The sequence below is a fragment of the Myodes glareolus genome, chromosome 1 (genome assembly GCF_982192425.1).
Source record: "Myodes glareolus chromosome 1, mMyoGla1.1, whole genome shotgun sequence".
In the NCBI taxonomy this organism is placed as follows: domain Eukaryota; kingdom Metazoa; phylum Chordata; class Mammalia; order Rodentia; family Cricetidae; genus Myodes; species Myodes glareolus.
Window position 1 is genome coordinate 141,476,781 of NC_142026.1, and position 20,235 is coordinate 141,497,015.

At 44.9% G+C, this 20,235-nt stretch overlaps 1 protein-coding gene across 3 annotated transcripts in view; it reads right to left on the bottom strand.

Moving 5' to 3' along the window:
* The window catches only part of Wdr27 (WD repeat domain 27), a 144,796-nt gene that overhangs the window by 77,667 nt on the left and 46,894 nt on the right, over positions 1-20,235 (bottom strand). For all 3 annotated transcript variants that reach the window (XR_015734715.1, XM_087896115.1, XM_087896122.1), the window contains exons 16-21: positions 18,351-18,448; positions 16,566-16,655; positions 10,979-11,100; positions 10,194-10,327; positions 7,301-7,398; positions 6,389-6,510 (exon numbers count right to left, since the gene is read on the bottom strand). Coding sequence is in view for 2 of the 3 variants with exons in the window: in XM_087896115.1 (XP_087752241.1) it covers positions 6,389-6,510; positions 7,301-7,398; positions 10,194-10,327; positions 10,979-11,100; positions 16,566-16,655; positions 18,351-18,448 (664 nt within the window). In the remaining variant the exon portion in view is untranslated. The remainder of the gene's footprint in view (positions 1-6,388; positions 6,511-7,300; positions 7,399-10,193; positions 10,328-10,978; positions 11,101-16,565; positions 16,656-18,350; positions 18,449-20,235) is intronic.

A 20,235-nucleotide genomic window follows, 5' to 3' on the forward strand; every position in this document is an offset into this window, starting at 1 on the left:
AAAGTAGTTCTGAATTTGCCATTCCGTTCCATTTTACAGGGCAGGTCTGCAAGGCATCGAGGGTGTGAGGAGACAGGGCCTGGCTTGCTCTCTTCCTGGGTGATAGCCCAAGGCATTCCTTTCTCCTAGGAGTCTTCCCATCAAATGTGTCCGCCAGAAGCTTTAAGTTCTATCGCACAGCCTCTGTGCGGTGACCGCGGTGTGCACGTGTGCCTGCACAGGGCCTTGTGGACTGACCAGAGGCTTTAAGTTCTATCGCACAGCGTCTGTGCGGTGACCGCGGTGTGCACGTGTGCCTGCACAGGGTCTTGTGGACTGACCAGAGGCTTTAAGTTCTATCGCACAGCCTCTGTGCGGTGACCATGGTGTGCACGTGTGCCTGCACAGGGCCTTGTGGACTGACCATCCTTTGAGAGTCACTGCACTGTGCTCCCAGATGGGAGGTGTTACATTAAAAAAGATGGTTCTGCTTTGGGTTTTTTATTGTAAATGGGGAAATACCTTGTTTAAATTCCCGAAAGTAAACACATGAGGGGGTGTGATGGAATGTGAGGAAGGGCACGAGGCAGCGGAGGCTCGCAGCGTGTTTGGTGGCTTGTACTCTGACATTTTTGTACACTGATGCAGAGCACGTCAGAGCGGCCAGACTCACCACAGCCGGGTGGGTGCTGTGGTTTCTGCTGTCCTTCCAGTCCGAGCGTAGGAGCAGTTAGGTCACACTTGACCCAAGCATCGGATGTCAGTAAGAATGAAGGAGGCCAGTGCTCACTCTGCGACGCTTAGGAGCCAAGGTGGCCACTCCGGTCAGGGCCAGTGAGGCTTCTTCTGAGTGTCTCTACGCATCACCTAGAGCCGGGTTATGAGAAAAGCCTCCAGTGGTTAAGCTGGACAGGCAGGGCTTGATTCACTGTTCTTCTGTATTAACACGAATGCCTCTGAACTGGGTTGATGGCCAGTCTTTTCTATTGCTATGTATTATTAAATGATTAAATGTTGAATATTTATTAAATATTATTAAATCATTAAATGATTTATTTTTAGATTGAAAATATTGAGTCTTGGGGCCTATTACTATCTTTAAAATCAAACCTTTTAAGATCTTTCTTCTTTATTAAAAAAACTAAGCAGGTGTTCTAGTTTCTTCATGTTGCCATGGATAAAACACTGGCAAGAGCAGCGCAAAGGAAGGAAAGATTGATTTGTCAGCTCAGGAACTCATGTGTGAACCTGAAGGCAAAGCTTTGACCCGGGAAGAAGGTCAGTAGAAACCATGGCGGAGTGTTTCCTGATGGACTGTAGGCGGTCTCGTGCTTAGCCAGCTTTCGTATACAGCCCAGGACCACAAGCCCAGTGAATGGTACTATCCACAGCCATGTCACTGAATTGGGAGTCTACTGTCTGCCTGGCCCATCACTGGCTTTGCCTGTCAAGTACAATAGTCTGCTGACAGTGCTGACCTGTGCATCACCCACATCCGCTGTCCCTATCTCAGCCCCGTTACAAGAATAATGACAGACTTGTTTCCAGAGGCTGCATCTTCAGGAGAGGCTGCACAAAGTGCTTAGCTGCTAAAGGGAGTTTAAGTACCAGGAAGCCAGGTACACCCAGACTGAGGGTGGCCTGGGGCACGTGAGGAAGGGTCTACTCAGTTCCTGCTGGACTGGACCCTCTTAGTTTGGGGTAGGGTAGAAAAGGGTGGGCTTGTGGCACTACCAAGGGAAGAGAGCCAGGCCAGTTGGCAAATCAGGAGATCAAAATGATCCTAATTCTATGTGTGGGAAACGAAACACTGGGCTCCACTGTTGTTGGAGGAACGAGCTGTTCTGCCAGGCTGAAAAGCACTCATCTTTGTGGGAAAGCGGAGAAGCAGAAGTATGATTCCTCACATCACAGCGTAGTTCTCTTTCACAGGTCAGAAAATTAGCAGGGTGGGATCTTGCTCTGAGGTCACCACTCCCTTTACTCTAATTCTTAATCTGTTTATCTCCTTGAACACAGGACTTAGCTCCATCCCACTTCCTAGCACCCCTTTTCTCCTCAAATTGCACATTTTGCATTTTTCCTTGCTCAGTTTGCTCCTTCTCATTATAAATGTTTATAACTATGAATGCTAATAATCACACGACAGAGTCTATGCTAGGCTGTTTTGAGATTTCCTCTGCCAATGGAATTAACCCAAATCTCTTCACTTTAGCCTCAGGCAGAATCTTTGGTCAAGGGCAAAAAGCAGCCATATTCTTCACAAAACTATCACAAAAATGATCTCTAGGCCACATATTAATATTCTTCTCGTGAAATCTCTTGAGCCAGGCCCTCACAGTTCATCAAATCACACTCAGCACTGCTGTCTTCCATGCTCCTACTAGGAGGCCCATAATGCAACACTTCAATCATTCCACTGCTTTTCTAATCCACAGTCCCAAGGTCCACACCTTCAAATAAATGCATGGTCAGACTGATCACAGCAGTACCCCAGCACCAACTTCTGTCTTAGTTAGGGTTTCTATTGCTGTGACCATGGCAACTTTTATAAGGGAAAACCATTTAATTGGAGCGGTCTACATTTTCATGATTTAGTCCATTATCATTACGGTCTGACTTGGTGGTATGCAGGCAGACATGGTGCTGGAGAAGGAGCTGAGAGTCCGACATCTTGACCCACAGGCCACAGAGTCTGAATGTCACACTGAGTGAATCTTGAGCAAAGGAGACCTCAAAGCCCACTCCCACAGTGATACACTTCCTCCAACAAGGCCACACACACCTACTCCAACAAACTCACACCTCCTAATAGTGTCACTCCCTATGAGCTTATGGGGGCCAATTACATTCAAACTATCACAGCAACCAGTCTCCCTTTCCTGCACTCTGTTCCTATGAACGTGCCCCTGGTACCTCCCTACTTTCTCTACCCTTTGTCCACATGCATAAGAAGATGGAGATTGAGTCTGTGATTACACATTCTTCTGGTGAGAGCAGGAGTTCCTCAGGCACAGGGACCTTGCTTTGTACCTATGTCAGGGATAACAGCAATCCAGTACCTACTTACAGATATTTTAAGTTAACAAAGAGTCTACAAATGTACGTGTTCACAAACATATATGGATACATGTGTACACACATGCATACCAACATTAAGGTGGAGGAGATGATATAAGTACTCACAAATTTAACCAAGATACTAGAAATGAGTACTAAATTAAGAGTTTGTCACAAAGACATGGAACTGCCTTCCCACCCCATTTCATGCAATGTTTAGAGAGAGAGAGGAAAAGACCACTTTAAATACAATTAATTATTAACTAACAGTGAAATCTAATCTCATCAAAGAAATGAACTACTGAAAAGTTCTATGTTAAATCAGCTAGCTCTTAAAGAAAATAGATCCATTTTAAGAATATTTCATATTCATTCCATTTTCATACATGCATACTATTCAACCCAAATCCTCCCTCCTTCTTCCTCCAGCTCTCTCTCAGTTCTTCCCCCTCCACCTTCATGGCTACTGGTTCTTTACATCACACTAAGTCTAATTGGTGCTGCCTGTGTGTACATGGTTATGGGGTTATTCTTTGGAGCATGGGCAACCTATCAGCAGCTATAACCCCATAGAAAAATTACTCCCCACTTTAGGCAATCGTTGGTTGCCAATCACCACCCCGGGAAGAGCCTTACATGTCCCTTACATGCTGGGGTACACCTGGCTAGATCCTGTTCAGGTTACCACAGCTGCTATGAGCAATGGCCATGTCACGTCTAGAACACGACACTTCACGGCACAGCTTCCCATCCGCCAGCTCTTACATTCCTTCTATTCCCTTTTCCAAAATGCTCCCTGGGTCTTTGGGAAGCAGGGGAAGATTTGATACAGACATCCTACTTAGGGGTGAGCACTCTTGTTCTTAGCACTTTGACCAACCCTGAGTCTGCCCTGACTGCAGCCCATTGCTGAAAGAAGCTTCTCTGACCAAGGTTTAAACCAGTAATCTATGGGTACAAACATAAATATTTAGAAGATAGTTCAACAATGTATCCATTTAAGAAAATAATCTTAGTAGTTTCCCCCTCCCCCCAGGGCCTATGGCATTCTGGGCCATGGGCCTTTGTGACCAGGTTTATAGTACCAGGCCTGAATTCCTCCCAGAAAGCAGTGGTCACGCCCACAGCGGTCATGCTACTATTGCACAAGTAGTACATCTTACCCAGTGAATCAGCATTACAACATGCAGGGTCCACTACTTGATAGGTGGTCTGCATAGCACCTTACTATGATAGATGGCTAGCAGGAAGTGAGCGTTCAGTGTAGTTCCAGCTTGGTTTATCAATGTCCTACAACCAGTGTGTAGTGCCTTTGGCAGTGAGTCACCATCTAGTTATGGTAGAAAGCCTAAAGCAATGGACACAGCCTGGGTTATTTGGGGGCCTCGGAGGCCTTCTGACCAGTAACTCATGGAGAAGTCTCCCAACCCTAGCACTGAAAGACTGCAAGTTCCAGGGCTGGAGAGATGGCTCAGAGGTTAAGAGCACTGATTGTTCTTCCAGAGGCCCTGAGTTCATTTCCCAGCAACCACATGGTGGCGCACAGCCATCTGTAATGAGGTCTGGTGCCCTCTTCTGGCCAGCAAGCATACAGACAGACAGAACACTGTACACATAATAAATAAATAAATCTTAAAAAAAAAAAAATGACTGCAAGTTCCAGGCAAGCCTGAGCTACGTAATGAGAGACTGTCTTAAAGTAAAATCACAGTAAAATCACACTGGGTGGTGGTCACACTGGGTGGTGGTGGCACACGTTAATCCCAGCTCCCAGCACTCAGAAGGCAGAAGCAGGTGGATCTCTGTGAGTTCAAGGCCAGCCTGGTCTATAGAGTGAGTTCCAGGAAAGCCAAGGCTATATAGAGAAACCCTGCCAAATAAATAAATATCACATTTTTAGTTTTAAAAAATAAACAAACAAAAATAGGAGCCAGGGAACGACCTCAGAGGGTAAAACTGCTTGCCGTGCAAGCTTGACTCTCTGAGTTCAGCTCTCCAGAGCCCGTGAACTGGCTGAGGTCACAGCTCCTATAATCTCAGCACTCTTACAGGGAAATGGGCGTCAGAGCCCCTGGAAGCTCGCAGGCCAGGGACAAACAACAGAGACCCTGCATTGAGGAAGATTCAAGGCAAGGACTGCCACTCTAAAGTCTTCCTCTGACCTTATGTGTGTCATGGTACATGTACACACTCACACACAAACACATACATATATATCACACACATACACAGATCTTTTTAAAGTCAGCTTTTCTTATAAGTCTTAGATGGCTTTTAGGTAATAAGTTACTTTGGGACTGCCCTGGTTGGTTGTTTTCATTGTTGTTTTGTTTTGTTTCATCAACTTTGTCATAAACTAGAATTACCTGAGAAGAGGAACCTCAATTAAAAAATACCTCCATCAGATTGTCTGTGTGGCATTTTCTTGATTAACGATTAATGTGGGAGGGCCCAGCCATTGTGGGTGGTGCCATCCCTCGTCGGGTGTTGTGTAAGTTGTATAAGAAAGTAAGCTGAGGAAGGGAAAGAAAGCCAATAAGCAGCACTCCTCCATGGCTTATGCATCGGTTTCTGCCTCCAGGTTCCTCTCTTGAGCTCCTGCCCTGGCTCCCCTCCAGGATGTGACTACAAACTGCAAGCTGAAATAAATGCTTTTCTCTCCAAGTTGCGTTTGGTCAGGATATTTATGACAGCAATGGAAACCTATCTAAGAGAGGACTTGGTCCGTTAGACTATTAATTAGTCCTACCTTTCAACACATCTGACAATAGCTTTAAAATCCACACTCTGCCAAAGAGGATAATTGTATCCAACAGTGCAAGGACAATCTGTGATGCAGAGACCACCACAGCCTGCAACGGATGTGACTGTCACTCATTCCCACCATCACATACACATCCAGACCTAACCCAGCTTCAGTGAGAATGCATGCCAGTCACTGATATTTACATGGATCCACAATTAATCAAAGACAAAGAACAAAAGGTCCCATGTATGGGCTGGAGATATGGCCCACACACTGCTCTTGGTTCCAATCACCCACATTGGATACAAGCGGCCTATAAGTCCCTCCAACTCCAGCTTCAGGACAATCCAACATCTCTGCATCCAAGAACACTGGCACCCACATACACATACACACATAATTTAAAAGTACTATAAATAAATAAATAAATAAATAAATCTTTAAGAAATCTGTAGCAAAAGAAGAAAGTATAACATAATTTGATGATCAGAAAAAGTAAATATTGGACCTGGCAGTAGTTATAAATTTGTATCATAATATATTTGTAACTGTTAAATACATTAAGCTTAGAATTTTAAGTACTTCTACTATCTACAAACTTACTTTATTCTGACAAATTTGATGGGCAGGCCGTGAATGGACTTCGGCTATCACTGCAATACTGCGGCCAACATTGAGGTCGAAAACTTCCAGAGTCCGGTCCCGGCCAGCTGTGAGTACAATGTCTGCAGGATTTCAGTCAAGGCAATCTCAGCTACGGGAACACAGTTCAGTCAAGGGATCAGCTCAACAATCTGACCTGGGGGCACACAGTTCTACCCACTTCAGTACAAAAAAATGGGTACCTCACATGGCTCAGAAATGGATAATTAGTAAGGAATTTCTGAAGGTCGAGAGAAAATAGTCAGAGCAACTCTACCAGTTAGAGCTCCCAGCTAGGGCCAGAGCAAAAAGGCAGCAGTGAAGGGGACAGCACATGGCACAAGACACAGAGGGGACATCACCAGAGGCTGGAATGCACAGTGTGAGAGGAAGATGAGGACACAGAGCACAGCCCTCCTGTCACCAAAACAAGTTGTGACACACCATGTCCTGTCAAAGCCATCTGCTGAGTTTTGACAGCCCAGTGCCTGTAATGCAAGCATGCCTACAGCAGGGGACAGATTACAAGGATGCCTACAGCAGGGGACAGATTACAAGGATGCCTACAGCAGGGGACAGATTACAAGGATGCCTACAGCATGTGGGTCAGTTTACTAAGAAAATGCACTAGATGACAATGTATTACTTACCCTGCTGTGTCCTAACCCAGACTGTTTTTCCTTGGAGGTGCCTCCTATTATTAAGATACTTTACCTACAATTGCTGCACAAGATCCCACATTCCACAAGGAGAGCCATCCATCTCTACTTTTTGCCTAGCAGAATGCCTGAGGCTTTTCAAATGCCCAAAAAGGGTTTTGCCAGAAAGCAATGCTTAATGCAAGGCACAGCCACTGAGTAGGAGGAAGGATACGGGAATAAAAGTCGTTCACTGCAGACAGGGTGGTCACATCCGCCCCACTGGTTAACGAGAGCCTGAAAACAGATTTATACCTGCTTTTGGGTTTATACCTGGAAGAAAGGGGGGAGATTACTAGTGTTTTTACTTCTGACTACAACTAAACATTCTACATTTAAAAGGATAAAAATGAAAATAAAGTGTTGTTATTGCTTAGTCATATGTTTTAATAGTAAGGGAATGAGTGAATAAGACATGCCAATATTCCTTTGGGAAAATAATTCAATTTTCTATCTGAAAGTCTTGGTTGGTCTTTCTCTAGAATGCCACATAAAAATAACAGTATATTATACAGCCCAAAATAACTCATTTCTTACTATGGGAAAGCAAGTTTGTCTCTTAATTCTAAAATAATTATATACTCTCTTATAAGTACTCACCCAGCTACAGGGTTGATATCATATCCTAACATTAGTCCTCACTCCTTTCAGAAGGGTAACATGAGCATTGGGTGTTGCTTTCATAGATGCAGGATCTTAACCATGGAAATAATTTTCTCAAGGAAAATAACTGGTAGGCCAGCCCAGCAAGGATCCTCAGCCCAGCCCGAGCACAGTTTGACAAGGACAAGACAGAGTCAGACTGGTGACACAGAAGAGCTAGGCCAGGCCCGGGCAGATGCTGCACTATCCAGGATGAGGAACACACTGGTGTTATCCAGTGGGTGGTGGAGGGTGCTTCCTGGAAGAGGGCTGTACCCTCAGCTGAGAAACTCTGGACTGGGTCTCAGAGCAATATACTGCAGGAGCAGGCCCCCGGCCTGAAGGGACCATCCAGAAACAGAGTGCAGTCAAGTCTCGAGGGAGGCTTGAGAATAAATGTTTCATATAGAACGGCAGTCACACAGATGTCACAATGAAACACTGCTTCAGTTACACAGGAGGGTGGCTGAGGAAGAAGTCACTTTATCTGGGAAAACATGCTAAGACTAGGAAACGTTAGGGTAAGGGAAGAGTCTCCTGAAAGGTGGCCAGGCAGAGGTGTGCAGAAGAAAAGAGAACCTGAAAGAAGTCGATGCAGACAACCCAGTCTTTGTCCTCAATCATCTTCCAGAATTTAAAGCATACCTGTCAGAAGCCCTGGCCCCTACTCTTCACTGCCACCATCTGAGCTGTATTTTGGATTAGCTATTAATAAGCCTATGTCTGCCCAATCAGGTAAATACTAGCAAGAAAAAAAATAGAAAAGGAAAAGTCCATTCACACCATAAGTAAAATTCTGGTTAGACTAGAACCCATCATGGTGATAACAGAAAAAAATAAGCACTGGTGACTTCAAAGATGTCTGGCACAAAGCAGTTCACCGATGATGGATGTCCTTGTTGAGACCCACTTCACCCTACTTCAGCTTCTGGTGTTCCTGACAGGAGCTGCCAATCACAGCAGGCAGTACTTTTTTGGGGATGGTATGAGTTGGAGTGGAACGGGGTGAGGCAAGGTGGAATAGGATGGGATGGGGTGAGATGGGTGTGGTGAGATAGGATGGGGTGGGGTAGGGTAGGATGGTACGGGTAGAAAGGCAAGGGATGGTCTAGGATGGGATGAGATGGTGTAGGATGTGATGAAGGAATGGGCTTAGATGGGGAAGGATGGTCCAGGATGGGTTGGATGGGATGGGATGGGGTAGGATGGGATGAAGGAATGGGCTTAGATGGGGAAGGATGGTCCAGGATGGGGTTGGATAGATGGATGGGGTAGGATGGGATGGGATGGTGTAGGATGGGATGAAGGAATGGGATTAGATGGGGAAGGATGGTCCAGGATGGGGTTGGATAGATGGATGGGATGGGATCCGATGGTATGGATGATACAGGATAGGTTGGATAGATGGGGTGGGGTTGAATGAGATGGGATGAGAGAATGGGATATGGTGGGTGAGAAGGGGGAAATGTGCTGGGTGGACTGGGGTGAGTGGGATGACAGAAGTGGGCTGGGTTAGTTTTCGCTCTGGACCAGAAGACAGAAAGATGGGTCCAACACTGCACACTCAGCCCACCACATGGGTTCTAAGTACAGCACAGCAGACAAACAGTAGCTCCTCACTCTGCCTTGAGTCATTTATACCTGCCGTGATGAGACGGTGTGTCCTGCCGATAATGACAAAGAAGTTAGGAAAAGTTGCAGTGGCCGGCATCCAAGAAATTGTATGGATTCTAACAGGCATCAGCAAGTCACTCGCCAAGATGCATTGTTGCCTGTGCTCCTATCAAGTCCCCTGATTAGGAAAGTCAACTATGTTTCATTATGTAAGGAGGCAAATACAGAAGGAAAACAAAATGTCTCTTTCTGTGTAAGTGAGCATTGTGATGCATATTCTGCCAGACATTTTACTATAAACCCATATTAATGCTAAAATAATTTACTTTAAATATCAAAAAATCTCCTTATTATTAGATATTCCTCTAAGTAATATATCAGTGTTTGTATTGAATTACAGAATATGAGTATCACTGTTCAACTGTGCATAAGTTTCCCAGGATTTCTACATTGTAGCAAATACTCAACACACACTCCTTGCATCCATCTTCCATGTATCCACAGCGATCTTCTTAAGATAATTAAAGAACAGGGGATGCAGAGGCAGAGGCAGACATGCTCTCAGAACGTCACCTGAAGACGACCCAACTCCTGCTCTTATAGAGCAGCAAAGTGATGGCTAGGAGCAAAAATGAATGGACCAAAGGGTTTCAGCAGAGGGATGCGATGTGAGACCTCAGAAACAAAGGAGCCGAGTAGTTGAAACTTCCCACTTCGTTCTTTTATAATTTAAAAATTTAAAGTGTGTGTCCCTAAGAATGAAGAGGTGGGGCGGGATTAGACTGGCTAGAAGCAGGGAGGAGGCCACCTACCTTCGCATGTCTTCCCTGCAGAGGTCAATGTGGTACTTTAGGAGCCGAAGTTCAGGGCCAGAAGACAGCAGTATGAAAGCATCCATGTAGTAGAACTGTGCGAATGTTATCGGCTTGGGGAAAGACCCTGGACCCTGTGAAGCAGACATCTGTGAGCGCTGCAGTACGTTGTAATGGTCTCCCCCAACCCCTCTTCACACTCTAGTTTAAATACTGTAGTCGAAAGGTCAGCCTCTCTCTGACTTTTCTAAATGTTCACTACTTCTGGGTTGGTCCTGATTCATGAGCAGAAGCAACATTTCTTAGTATCCCTCCTCTTTCCACCTCAGTAGTGAGATTTTTGTGGTGTCTCCCTTTCCTCATTGTATTTCCAAATAACCTTACATAATTCATTTAAGCAAGTCCTCTTGTCCATCATTATTACCTGTATGATATAATGGTGAACTAATGTAAAACTGCCCATGTTTTACTAGGGGTATTGTTGGCATTTTCATACCATTACAAATGCAAATATATATATGAAATGTATTTGTCACTGTACATACCACACACACACCAAGAGTGTGTTCCCATGTGCTGTATATGCATACATTTCATATGTGAATGAATATAAGAAACTGTCCCACCGTCACGTTTCTATGGTAGTGAGACAGCTCCTATCTCTACCTATTGCTGGTCCTCCCTACACGGAGACAGACAGCTCTGACTGTCCATGGCTTGGGATCACCAAGTAGTTCATCTGACATCACTACCCTCCATGACATATGTGCTCATGTACACATTACCAAAAGCAGCATGAGTTCTGTCTTGTGAACTGACCACACCCTCAGTGTCCGGTCCCGGCCTGTAGAGAGCAGCCATCTCTTGTCGTGGCTCCAGCAGATGGTGCTCACAGCTCCATCATGACCTAAGTATTTGGGATAAAGGGAGAACCAGAACAGGCCAGAACTCCCTCTTCTCAAGGAGGAAGGGCAGTTTCTCGCTGTGAGCCAGATGGACCAGGCCCAGTGGCAGATGATCTTGAACTAAAGGCCTATTGATGGGGCTTGTAGAGGAGGCCTTTCTACAGTCTCATGTTTCTTAAAGATGAAGTTCTGACTTTGTGTGTTCAGGCTGGGGAAGTTCTAACACAACAGTTTAAGAAGCAATGCTCTAAAGGAGAGTACAGAGATCTGTGGACCGTGTGGTACTCGACCAGTATTTAAAAGAGCCTCTTCTTAAGCTAGGCAGTGTGGTGCATACCTTTAATCCCAGCACCCGGGAGTTAGAGGCAGGTAGATCTCTGTGAGTGTGGTTTCAAAGGGAGAAAATAGAAGTCTTCGCTGAAGATTGGAAATACTCTCATCATTTGCTCTGGCCAATGACTGCTTTGGCTGCTGGTTTACATGGGTGCTAGCACACCTGTGGACAACACCTGCTAAGGAACCCACAGGCGCTAGCACACCTGTGGACAGCACCTGCTAGGGAACCCACAGGCGCTAGCACACCTGTGGACAGCACCTGCTAAGGAACCCACAGGCACTAGCACACCTGTGGACAGCACCTGTTAGAGAACCCACAGGCGCTAGCACACCTGTGGACAGCACCTGCTAGGGAACCCACAGATGCTAGCACACATGTGGACAGCACCTCCTAGGGAACCCATAGGCAGATGGATTGCCCTTCAGTCCCTATTCCAGTCTTTTTCTGACAAGGAACATGCTGCCCTCTAACCCCATGTTTGCCTTTACTGTCTCTACAAGGCAAACTTGAAGCCATAGCTACCTGAGTGTTCTGAGAAACCTAAGAGCCCAAGGATTCAAGATCCAGATACTCAGAGACAACATCATGAGTTCTTCCCTGGGAGAACCAGTGGAAACAGGCAGACGGGGAGCGGGAGGCTGCGGTGTCAGGCGTGCACCAGGGTATCAGTAACCCAAGACTTGCTGAACCATCACATTTCACCCCAGAGTGCTGTGCGGTGAAAACTGCAGAGTAAGGAACCGCAATGCTGACAAGAATCTAGCTAACAGGAACCTCCCACTCCGGCTCGCCTCAGCACAAGAACTGCACACTGCAATTGAAAGGGCAGTCAGTAAATCAGTATCACCGGAGCATGCTAGCCAGAAAACCACCAAAGTAAAAGTGGAAAGCCAGAAGAGAATCGTAAGTAGGATGACGTTCTGAAACAGGGCTTCAAAACAGCAAAAAAGTTACCACGCAGAAAAATTATGTCAAATGGCTTTGCTGCCCTCTTGTGTCGAGTTCTGGCATTTTCACAAAAGTGCAAAGGAGCACTTACCACTGTTCATGGGAGTGCAAAGTGGGCACTACGGAAATCTGTGTGGAAGGTTCTCAAAAATCTAGAATTGAATCTACCACATGCTATCTAGCTATAGCATTCTATACCCGAAGGACTCTGTACCCTACTACAGATATACTTCCTCATCCATGTTCTCCATTGCTTATTCATAATAGCCTGGATATCCATGTGTGATGCAGTATGATTATACAATAGAATATTATCCGCTGTTAACAAAAAATGAGACTATGAAGTCCTCAGGTAAATGGATGAGGATGGGAGCAATCATCCTGAGTGAGGTAACCCAGACCCCGAAACACGATGTGCCATGTTTTCTCAAATTCTTTAGATATATGTGTGTCATCTGGAATATCTACGGAGGCCAGGAAATTAGTAAGGGGCCATGGGTGGAGTTCTCAAGGGAGCAGGTATAGAATGAAGTGATGCAGAGGTAAAAGGCAGTGATAGAAAAGGAAGGTTAAATGAGAAAGAGGAGCAGAGAAGGGAGCACAGGGGAAATGACGCTATAGACCTTTGAAAGAATCACATGGAAGCCTACTACTGTAGAAGCTTCTAAGATATATACTTACACATATAAGATATATACTTACACGTATAAGATATATACTTACACGTATAAGATATATACTTACACGTATAAGATATATACTTACACGTATAAGATATATACTTACACGTATAAGATATATACTTACACGTATAAGATATATACTTACACGTATAAGATATATACTTACACGTATAAGATATATACTTACACGTATAAGATATATACTTACACGTATAAGATATATACTTACACGTATAAGATATATACTTACACATATAAGATATATACTTACACATATAAGAGGACTGTAAGTGGAAATACTCAAAAGGAGGCAACAAGCCCTTACCACAGGCCAACAAATGAAAGGCCCAATGTCCAGAATGGTCACCACTTCAGGAGTTGGTGACCACTGGGGTCCCACAGACCCTCAGACATTCCAGGCCATTGCCAATGTTCTTAGCTACCATCCAGAAACTGATGGTAAGACCCTACTGAAAAGACCACCTACATAAGTCACATAATGTAAAGAAACTGACTGGGGAAAACATCTGGAAGTTTCTTCTATGCTGGCTAGCTTTCACGGTCCTGGGAGGCTCTGTGTATGCTAGCAAAGGAGACGTAATCATAAATCTTATCTAGCCGTGAACCCTAAAAACTACAATCATGGTGGGCCTGACAGGACCTGACTGGTGTCACCTGGCATCAATGTCAGGGGGATAAACACACTGCTTTCTGATTGCATTTAAGGCCCATCCATCAATTGAAAGCCAAGCCTGAGGACCAATACCAGGCCTAAGAATCTGTGGCTAGACAGGTCATAGTTCCCGGAGAGAACATAATACCACAGTTCTGACAAATGGCCACAGTGTTACATCGACTCCTAGTGACCTTTTTTTATATCCTTAATTAGTGCACCTCTCAACCATCACCAAATTCACTTCTTTCTTCAAGGGGAGGTGATTGCCACAGAGACCCACAACTGGCAAGGGTGCAGAGACAATAAGAGACTGGGAAATTGTCCCTGAATGGGACAACTGTTTCACCTCCCTCCTCCCAAGGCTCAGGGGTCCTTTCAGAAGGAACAGAAAAGCTATAGAGCCAGGGTGGTATATGACACATGGAAACTGTTTCCAGGCACAGCAGGGCACTTGGCCTATGAACTCACAGCAGGTGTGAGAGCATTCATAAGAGCTGAACAAGCTCAAACCAGACAAAAATCCCAATATGGAGAGGATAGGTAGGCATGAAGAGCCATTAGCAACTGGTAGCTGCTGGGGAGAGAGAGTCAGTTTCCTTTGTGGGTGTGGCCCTGGCGGGTCATCCAAACTCTAGTGGAAGGTCAGACATACAAAAATTTATGAACAACACAAATTAGAATTGATGAGTTTAAAAAAAATGATATAAAGTTTAGTGGGTAGGGAAGGGGTGGAATTTGGGGAGTGAAGCGTGGTGTCCGTCTGTATATGTGTTGCTTTTATTGGTTAATGAATGAAGCGTTTTGGCCTATGGCAACACAGAATATAGTCAGGCTGGAAGAGAGAGAGAGAGAGAGAGAGAGAGAGAGTAGGTGGAGTCAAAGAGACACCATGTAGCTGTTGAAGGAGAAAGATGTCTACCGGTAGGCCACAGCCTTGTGGTGATACACAGAATGATAGAAATGGATTAATTTGAGAAGGAAGAGCTAGCTAAAAATATGCCTGAGTCATCGACCAAGCAGTGTTGTAATTAATATAGTTTCTGTGTGATTATTTGGGTCTGGGCAGCCAGAAAATGAATGGGTAGCCTCTGTTTACAAACTGGTGTCTAACGTCCAATTGTACTATGAAATATGCAACTACATCCACATAAAACATGAGAGAGCTTGGAAGGAATTCTAGACACAAAAGAACAGAATCGAGCACAACTTCTTGGTAGCAGCATTTTCTCAGGAGGACTCTGTTTGCTAAAAGCAAGCAGAGGCACGATTCCTTTAAGAGAAGGCTTCCTGACTCAGCTTTGGCAGCAAAGACTGTGTGGCTCCTTTAAGAGCCAGCTTCCTGGTTCATGCTGGTCCTGTTACGGAGCACTTAATGAACTCTGTGAGTTGTGTGTTACATATTGCTTAACAGCAACATAGATCCGCTGCGTCCCTGGAGCTTGGGTGGTGACCGTGGCTCCCAGAGGCAGTGAACACGCCTCCACCACGTTAGACTGGGCAGAGTAAACAGGCAGGGCCACTGAGTTGGTCTTGGCAATTCTTGCTTAGCATTTTTTTTTAAAAAAAAAAAAAGGCACTCCTGGTCAGAAAAATGATAACAGATACACAATAAAGACAGATTCAGACAAAAAATAAACCTCTAAATGGGTCATAGTGTGTTTTCTTTTCTGTCCAGGACTGCTTCTTAAAATGTTAAGCAGCTAAGCATCATTACTAAAACTAAGGCTGCTTTGCTTTTTGGCTCACCCAGTCCAACATGGTAGGGCAGAGGTCTGTTTAGTGTGAGCCATACTCACTGCCCCATTTTCAGGCACACAGTGGGTCTATGTTGCCATTAAGCAAGTTGTAGCACTCTATTCACAAACCCTATTTAAATGCTCTGTAGCCAGACCTTCCAAAAGAGTCAGAGCTGTTTGTGTTGGCAAAATAGGAAAATTCCATTTAGAAACTGTGCAGTTTTTTGTTTTTGTTTTTGTTTTCTGCTGCTGCTGAATCAGGAAAATCTCTCTTAAAGGAGCCACAGCATCAAGCTGAGCTTAACTCTATCCTTTTGTGTCTAGAATTCATTTTCAAGCTCTCTCAGGTTTTAAGTGGATTTAGTTGGCCACGTTAGCAAACACCAATTTGTTGTAAAGAGGCCGCTTGTTTGTTCCCAGCTGCTCAGCCTCGAAATAACCACATAGAAACTGTATTAATTAAATCACTGCTTAGCCAATCACTTAAGCATATTGCTAGCTAGCTCTCACATCTTAATTTAATCCATTTCTATTAATCTGTGTATTGACACGTGGCTGTGTCTTACCATCAAGGTTCAGTACGTCTGTCCCCAGCAGCAGCTTCATGGCTTCTCACTGACTCTGCCTACTATCTTTATAGATATCTCTTCCAGCCTGGCTATATTCTGCTAAGCCATTTGCTGAAAGCAGCTTTTTCATTCATTAACCAATAAAAGCAACACATATACAGAAGGACTTCCCACACCAATCCATTATAAATCCTACCAAATTTCAAACTACACTTCAGTGAAATTTTTTTATTAAATTAAACATATCTCTGTAAAAGTGGACTTCCTTTACTGCCCCAAACCATTCAAATGCTGACTTTCGCCCACAAGGGCCCCAGCTATAGCTGCTTTCTTACAGAACATATACACTGGGAAGGATGCAGGCTCCACCTGGTGTAGTAGCTGGCCGTAATCTGTCCCAAAAGCCCAAGCCCACCCAAGAGCCACTGTGTACTAAACTGGAGCTCAGTCTGCTGCTGGCAAGCACAGCCCACAACACCCACCCTCCCTCACCTCCCATTCCTCAAGATTTAGGATACCTGAAAAAGCAGCAGGTGTTCCAGAAAGGCTAGCATCAAAGACCAGTGAAAGATGGTTAGCTAAGCCACAGGCCAACCGCTGTCCGTCCCCTGTTTAGCAAATTAAATAAACAGATCAGTAAAATCATAACATGGGAATCCCACTGATCAACCGACTGTTAACGTGGAGAACATTAAGATAAACAGTTATTTCTCAGGTAGTGAAGCATCTGAAACAACACATAACAAGACTCCCAAGACCTATCAGGCCTTGAGCCAGCCCTCCCCAGAACCCACACAGAGCAGCTGTCTCTGGGATCATTGCAGCCTTCCACTCACAGAAGATAAGAAAGGGACATGGCTGAGCCCCAGGCTGCAGGGCTGCTGTACTACAAGAGCACAATGGTGAAAGTGGGGGTCTTCACCAAATATGCAATTCATAAAGTGAGCACAGCAAACATCAAAGATGCCCACTGACAGCAGCGCACACTCAGTTGTCAAAAGGTGTTTGTCTATCTGAAAAGAAGAGTCCCTTTATCCAGAGTGATAAACTGTGATAACTTCTAGATGACCCACTAAAAACACTCTGAAGGAGGTCACAGAACCACCAATATTCACAAACGGCCACTTCACCCCCTTCAAACACTACCAAGAAAAATGTGAGAGGACATGAAAGAGCTCTGGGAAGAAGGCAGCTGGGGTACATTTGAGACTAGAGCAGCACCTGGGGAGGTCGAGCGCTGCTCTTCCCTGTGAGACAGGGTCCACCTGAGGGACAGACACAACTCACAGGCAGTTTCAAGACCACCTTGTTATCCCTCTGTGGTCACATATCTAGCTTCTGTCGATGAAAAGTCATCTTACTAGGCTCCTGTGTGAAGGGGTCATCATGAAAAATATATGAGTATCACTTGGCAGTACTAAGGACAGACGTGTCCTGAGATGGCCCTCATAAAGTACAATTGAAGCCTCACTTCACTCTAGAGCTAACCACTGCTTATGAAAATCAGTCCCAATGTGAATACTTGTCTTCACTGTCAACTGACTACATCTGGAATCAACTAAAACCCAAGCTGGGCACACCTGTGGAGGATTTCTTGATTGTATCATCTGAGGTGGGAAGACCCACCCTAAATCTGGATCAGTTGAGGTGGGAAGATCCACCCTAAGTCTGGGTCAGTTGAGGTGGGAAGACCCACCCTAAGTCTGGGTCAGTTGAGGTGTGAAGGCCCATCCTATGTCTGGATCAGTTGAGGTGGGAAGGCCCATCCTATGTCTGGATCAGTTGAGGTGGGAAGACCCATCCTATGTCTGGATCAGTTGAGGTGGGAAGACCCACCCTAAGTCTGGATCAGTTGAGGTGGGAAGACCCACCCTAAGTCTGGATCACACTTGGTGGCAACCTGCACAAAATGATATGAAAGAAGGAAGCTCTTGCTTTTTGCCTACTTGCTCTTCACTGTTGCTGACAAGTTCATCTATCCTGCTGCTGAGGCATTCCTTCACTGGTGTTAGAACCTACTTCTCCGGGATCCCAACACAGCCTGAAAACCAGCTGAGACATCCAGATTCAAGGACTGAACAACTCCTGAATTCTTGGCCTTTCCATCAGAAAACAGACATTGTTGAACTAGCTGGACAACAGTCTGCAAGTCACTCAAATCCCATGTCTATTTTTATTCTATGTGGTCTGTTCCTCTAGAGAATCCCGACCAATACAACCAAGATCTTCAAAAACAAATTTACCCCACAACAGTGGGCAGAATCCAGCTGCAGGTACGAAGGGCAAATGGTTCTGAGGCTTACCTGAGTACTGCAGACAGCTCACGGCAACAGGATCCTGGGCCACCGCAACCTGCCTGCTGAGATTTCTGGGTAGGCAATGCTCCAAAGAGTATTCCTTACTTTAAGAAAGGTCATAGTATAAACCAAGAGATAAGTTAAAGGGAGATTAGAAATAAACTAGAAATTAAGTATATTTCGCTCTACTTAGATATATCCTTTTATATGACTAAAGCTGAAAATTTATATACAATCTTATAGTCACAATCATGAACAACTCTTTGAAACAGATTTATATTGTGTATTGTCAAAAACGTATCTTTGTGGGTTTGTGTGTAGTATGAACATGTGCAGGTACACAGGTGTGAGTGCAAGTACACATGTGGGCAGGTGCATAAGGAGACCAGAGGTCAACCACGATGTCATTCTTCAGCTTTTAGGTGGGTACTAAGGATTCAAATTCAGATCCTTGTTTGCATAGCAAGCACTCTTATCCACGAAGCCATCTTCCAAGCCCCTAGTGTCATACATCTATGAGTTGGGATTATTATACTAACTACAGTCGTGGCTTGATAAACCCATAAGTGGAAAATACCCTAAGCCAGAAATGCACTTTGCATACCTAACTAGAGACATGCAGGGCTCCACTGAGCAGAGTTCGCGAGGCTCTCGGCAGTCTGTGGTCTAAGGACTCACTGAGCCATGAAGACCCACTTTCCTAAACCAGCATGTCGATCCTGGCATCCTCTCCCTTCCAGACTCCCACACTGAGGGAACATGAGCTTGCCTGCCGACATGGTTATGGCAGAATCAGTCACCCCAGAGGGGTCTAGCTGGTTGCCTGGATGCTATTCTGAAGGTCGGGCTATTGGTTTATACATTCAATTTAGTGGGAGCTGGTGATGCTGGCTTGCCTCCAGAAAATGAGCATTGCTCTTCCTTCTCCACACCTGTCAGCTTCTGGAAACTGCTTCCTGGGGAGACTCCATTCTTAAGCCTCAGGGTCCTTCCAGAGCCATGCCTTCTTGCTTCCTCTCCCGAGAGCCAAAACTGTACAAGAAGTGGCTTGCTCAGAGTATAAAACAGTCGTAACAGAAGAAAACATCCCAGTGTGTGAACAGGGCTCCTTATAGGAGAAAATGCCACGAAGAGCACGGGGTTCAGGTCACTCTTGGGGTTCAGGTCACTCTCGGGGCCCAGTATCACTGGAAATCCAAGTAAGTACTCTACGGGATCAGACACCTTATGCTATAGGTATATGGTCACCTACTGATGAGGAAACTAGTGGAAATTGACAGGAAAAGTAAAAAAAGAACAAATAATATTTAAGAAAAATGCCAATATGCACGGCTCAAATCAACCCAGAATATTAAACACCCTTATAAAGTACTCTGAGCATAGGCTCCCCAAAGGAATGCAATGACCGAGACCCTGTGTCCTGATGACAGGAAAACACAGCTTGATGTGAGTTACAGTGTCACTGCAGACTACTATCCAAAAATAAAAAATAAATAACAAATGCTGGTCAGGATGTGAAAACAGAGAAGCCCTTAACCCACTGTTAGAGGAGATGTGAATTATACCAGCTGCCATGAAACACACTAATGGAGATGCCTCATAAAACTAAAATGAAAACTACCATATGATCCATCTTACTCCTGAGCACAGACTCAAGGGAAATAAAATCACTACCAAGGAGACTCCTGCTTGTCTGTGTTTGTTGAGGCACTGTTCATGCAGCTAAGATACAGATCAACCTAGGTTGATCGATATGGGAATGAAAAGAAATGTGGTATATATGCACCATGAAAAAGTATTCAGACATGGGCTCGGCAATTGACAACACTTGTTGTCCTTTCAGGACGAGTCTCATCTCTGACACCCACACGAGGACCCTCACATTGGCCTG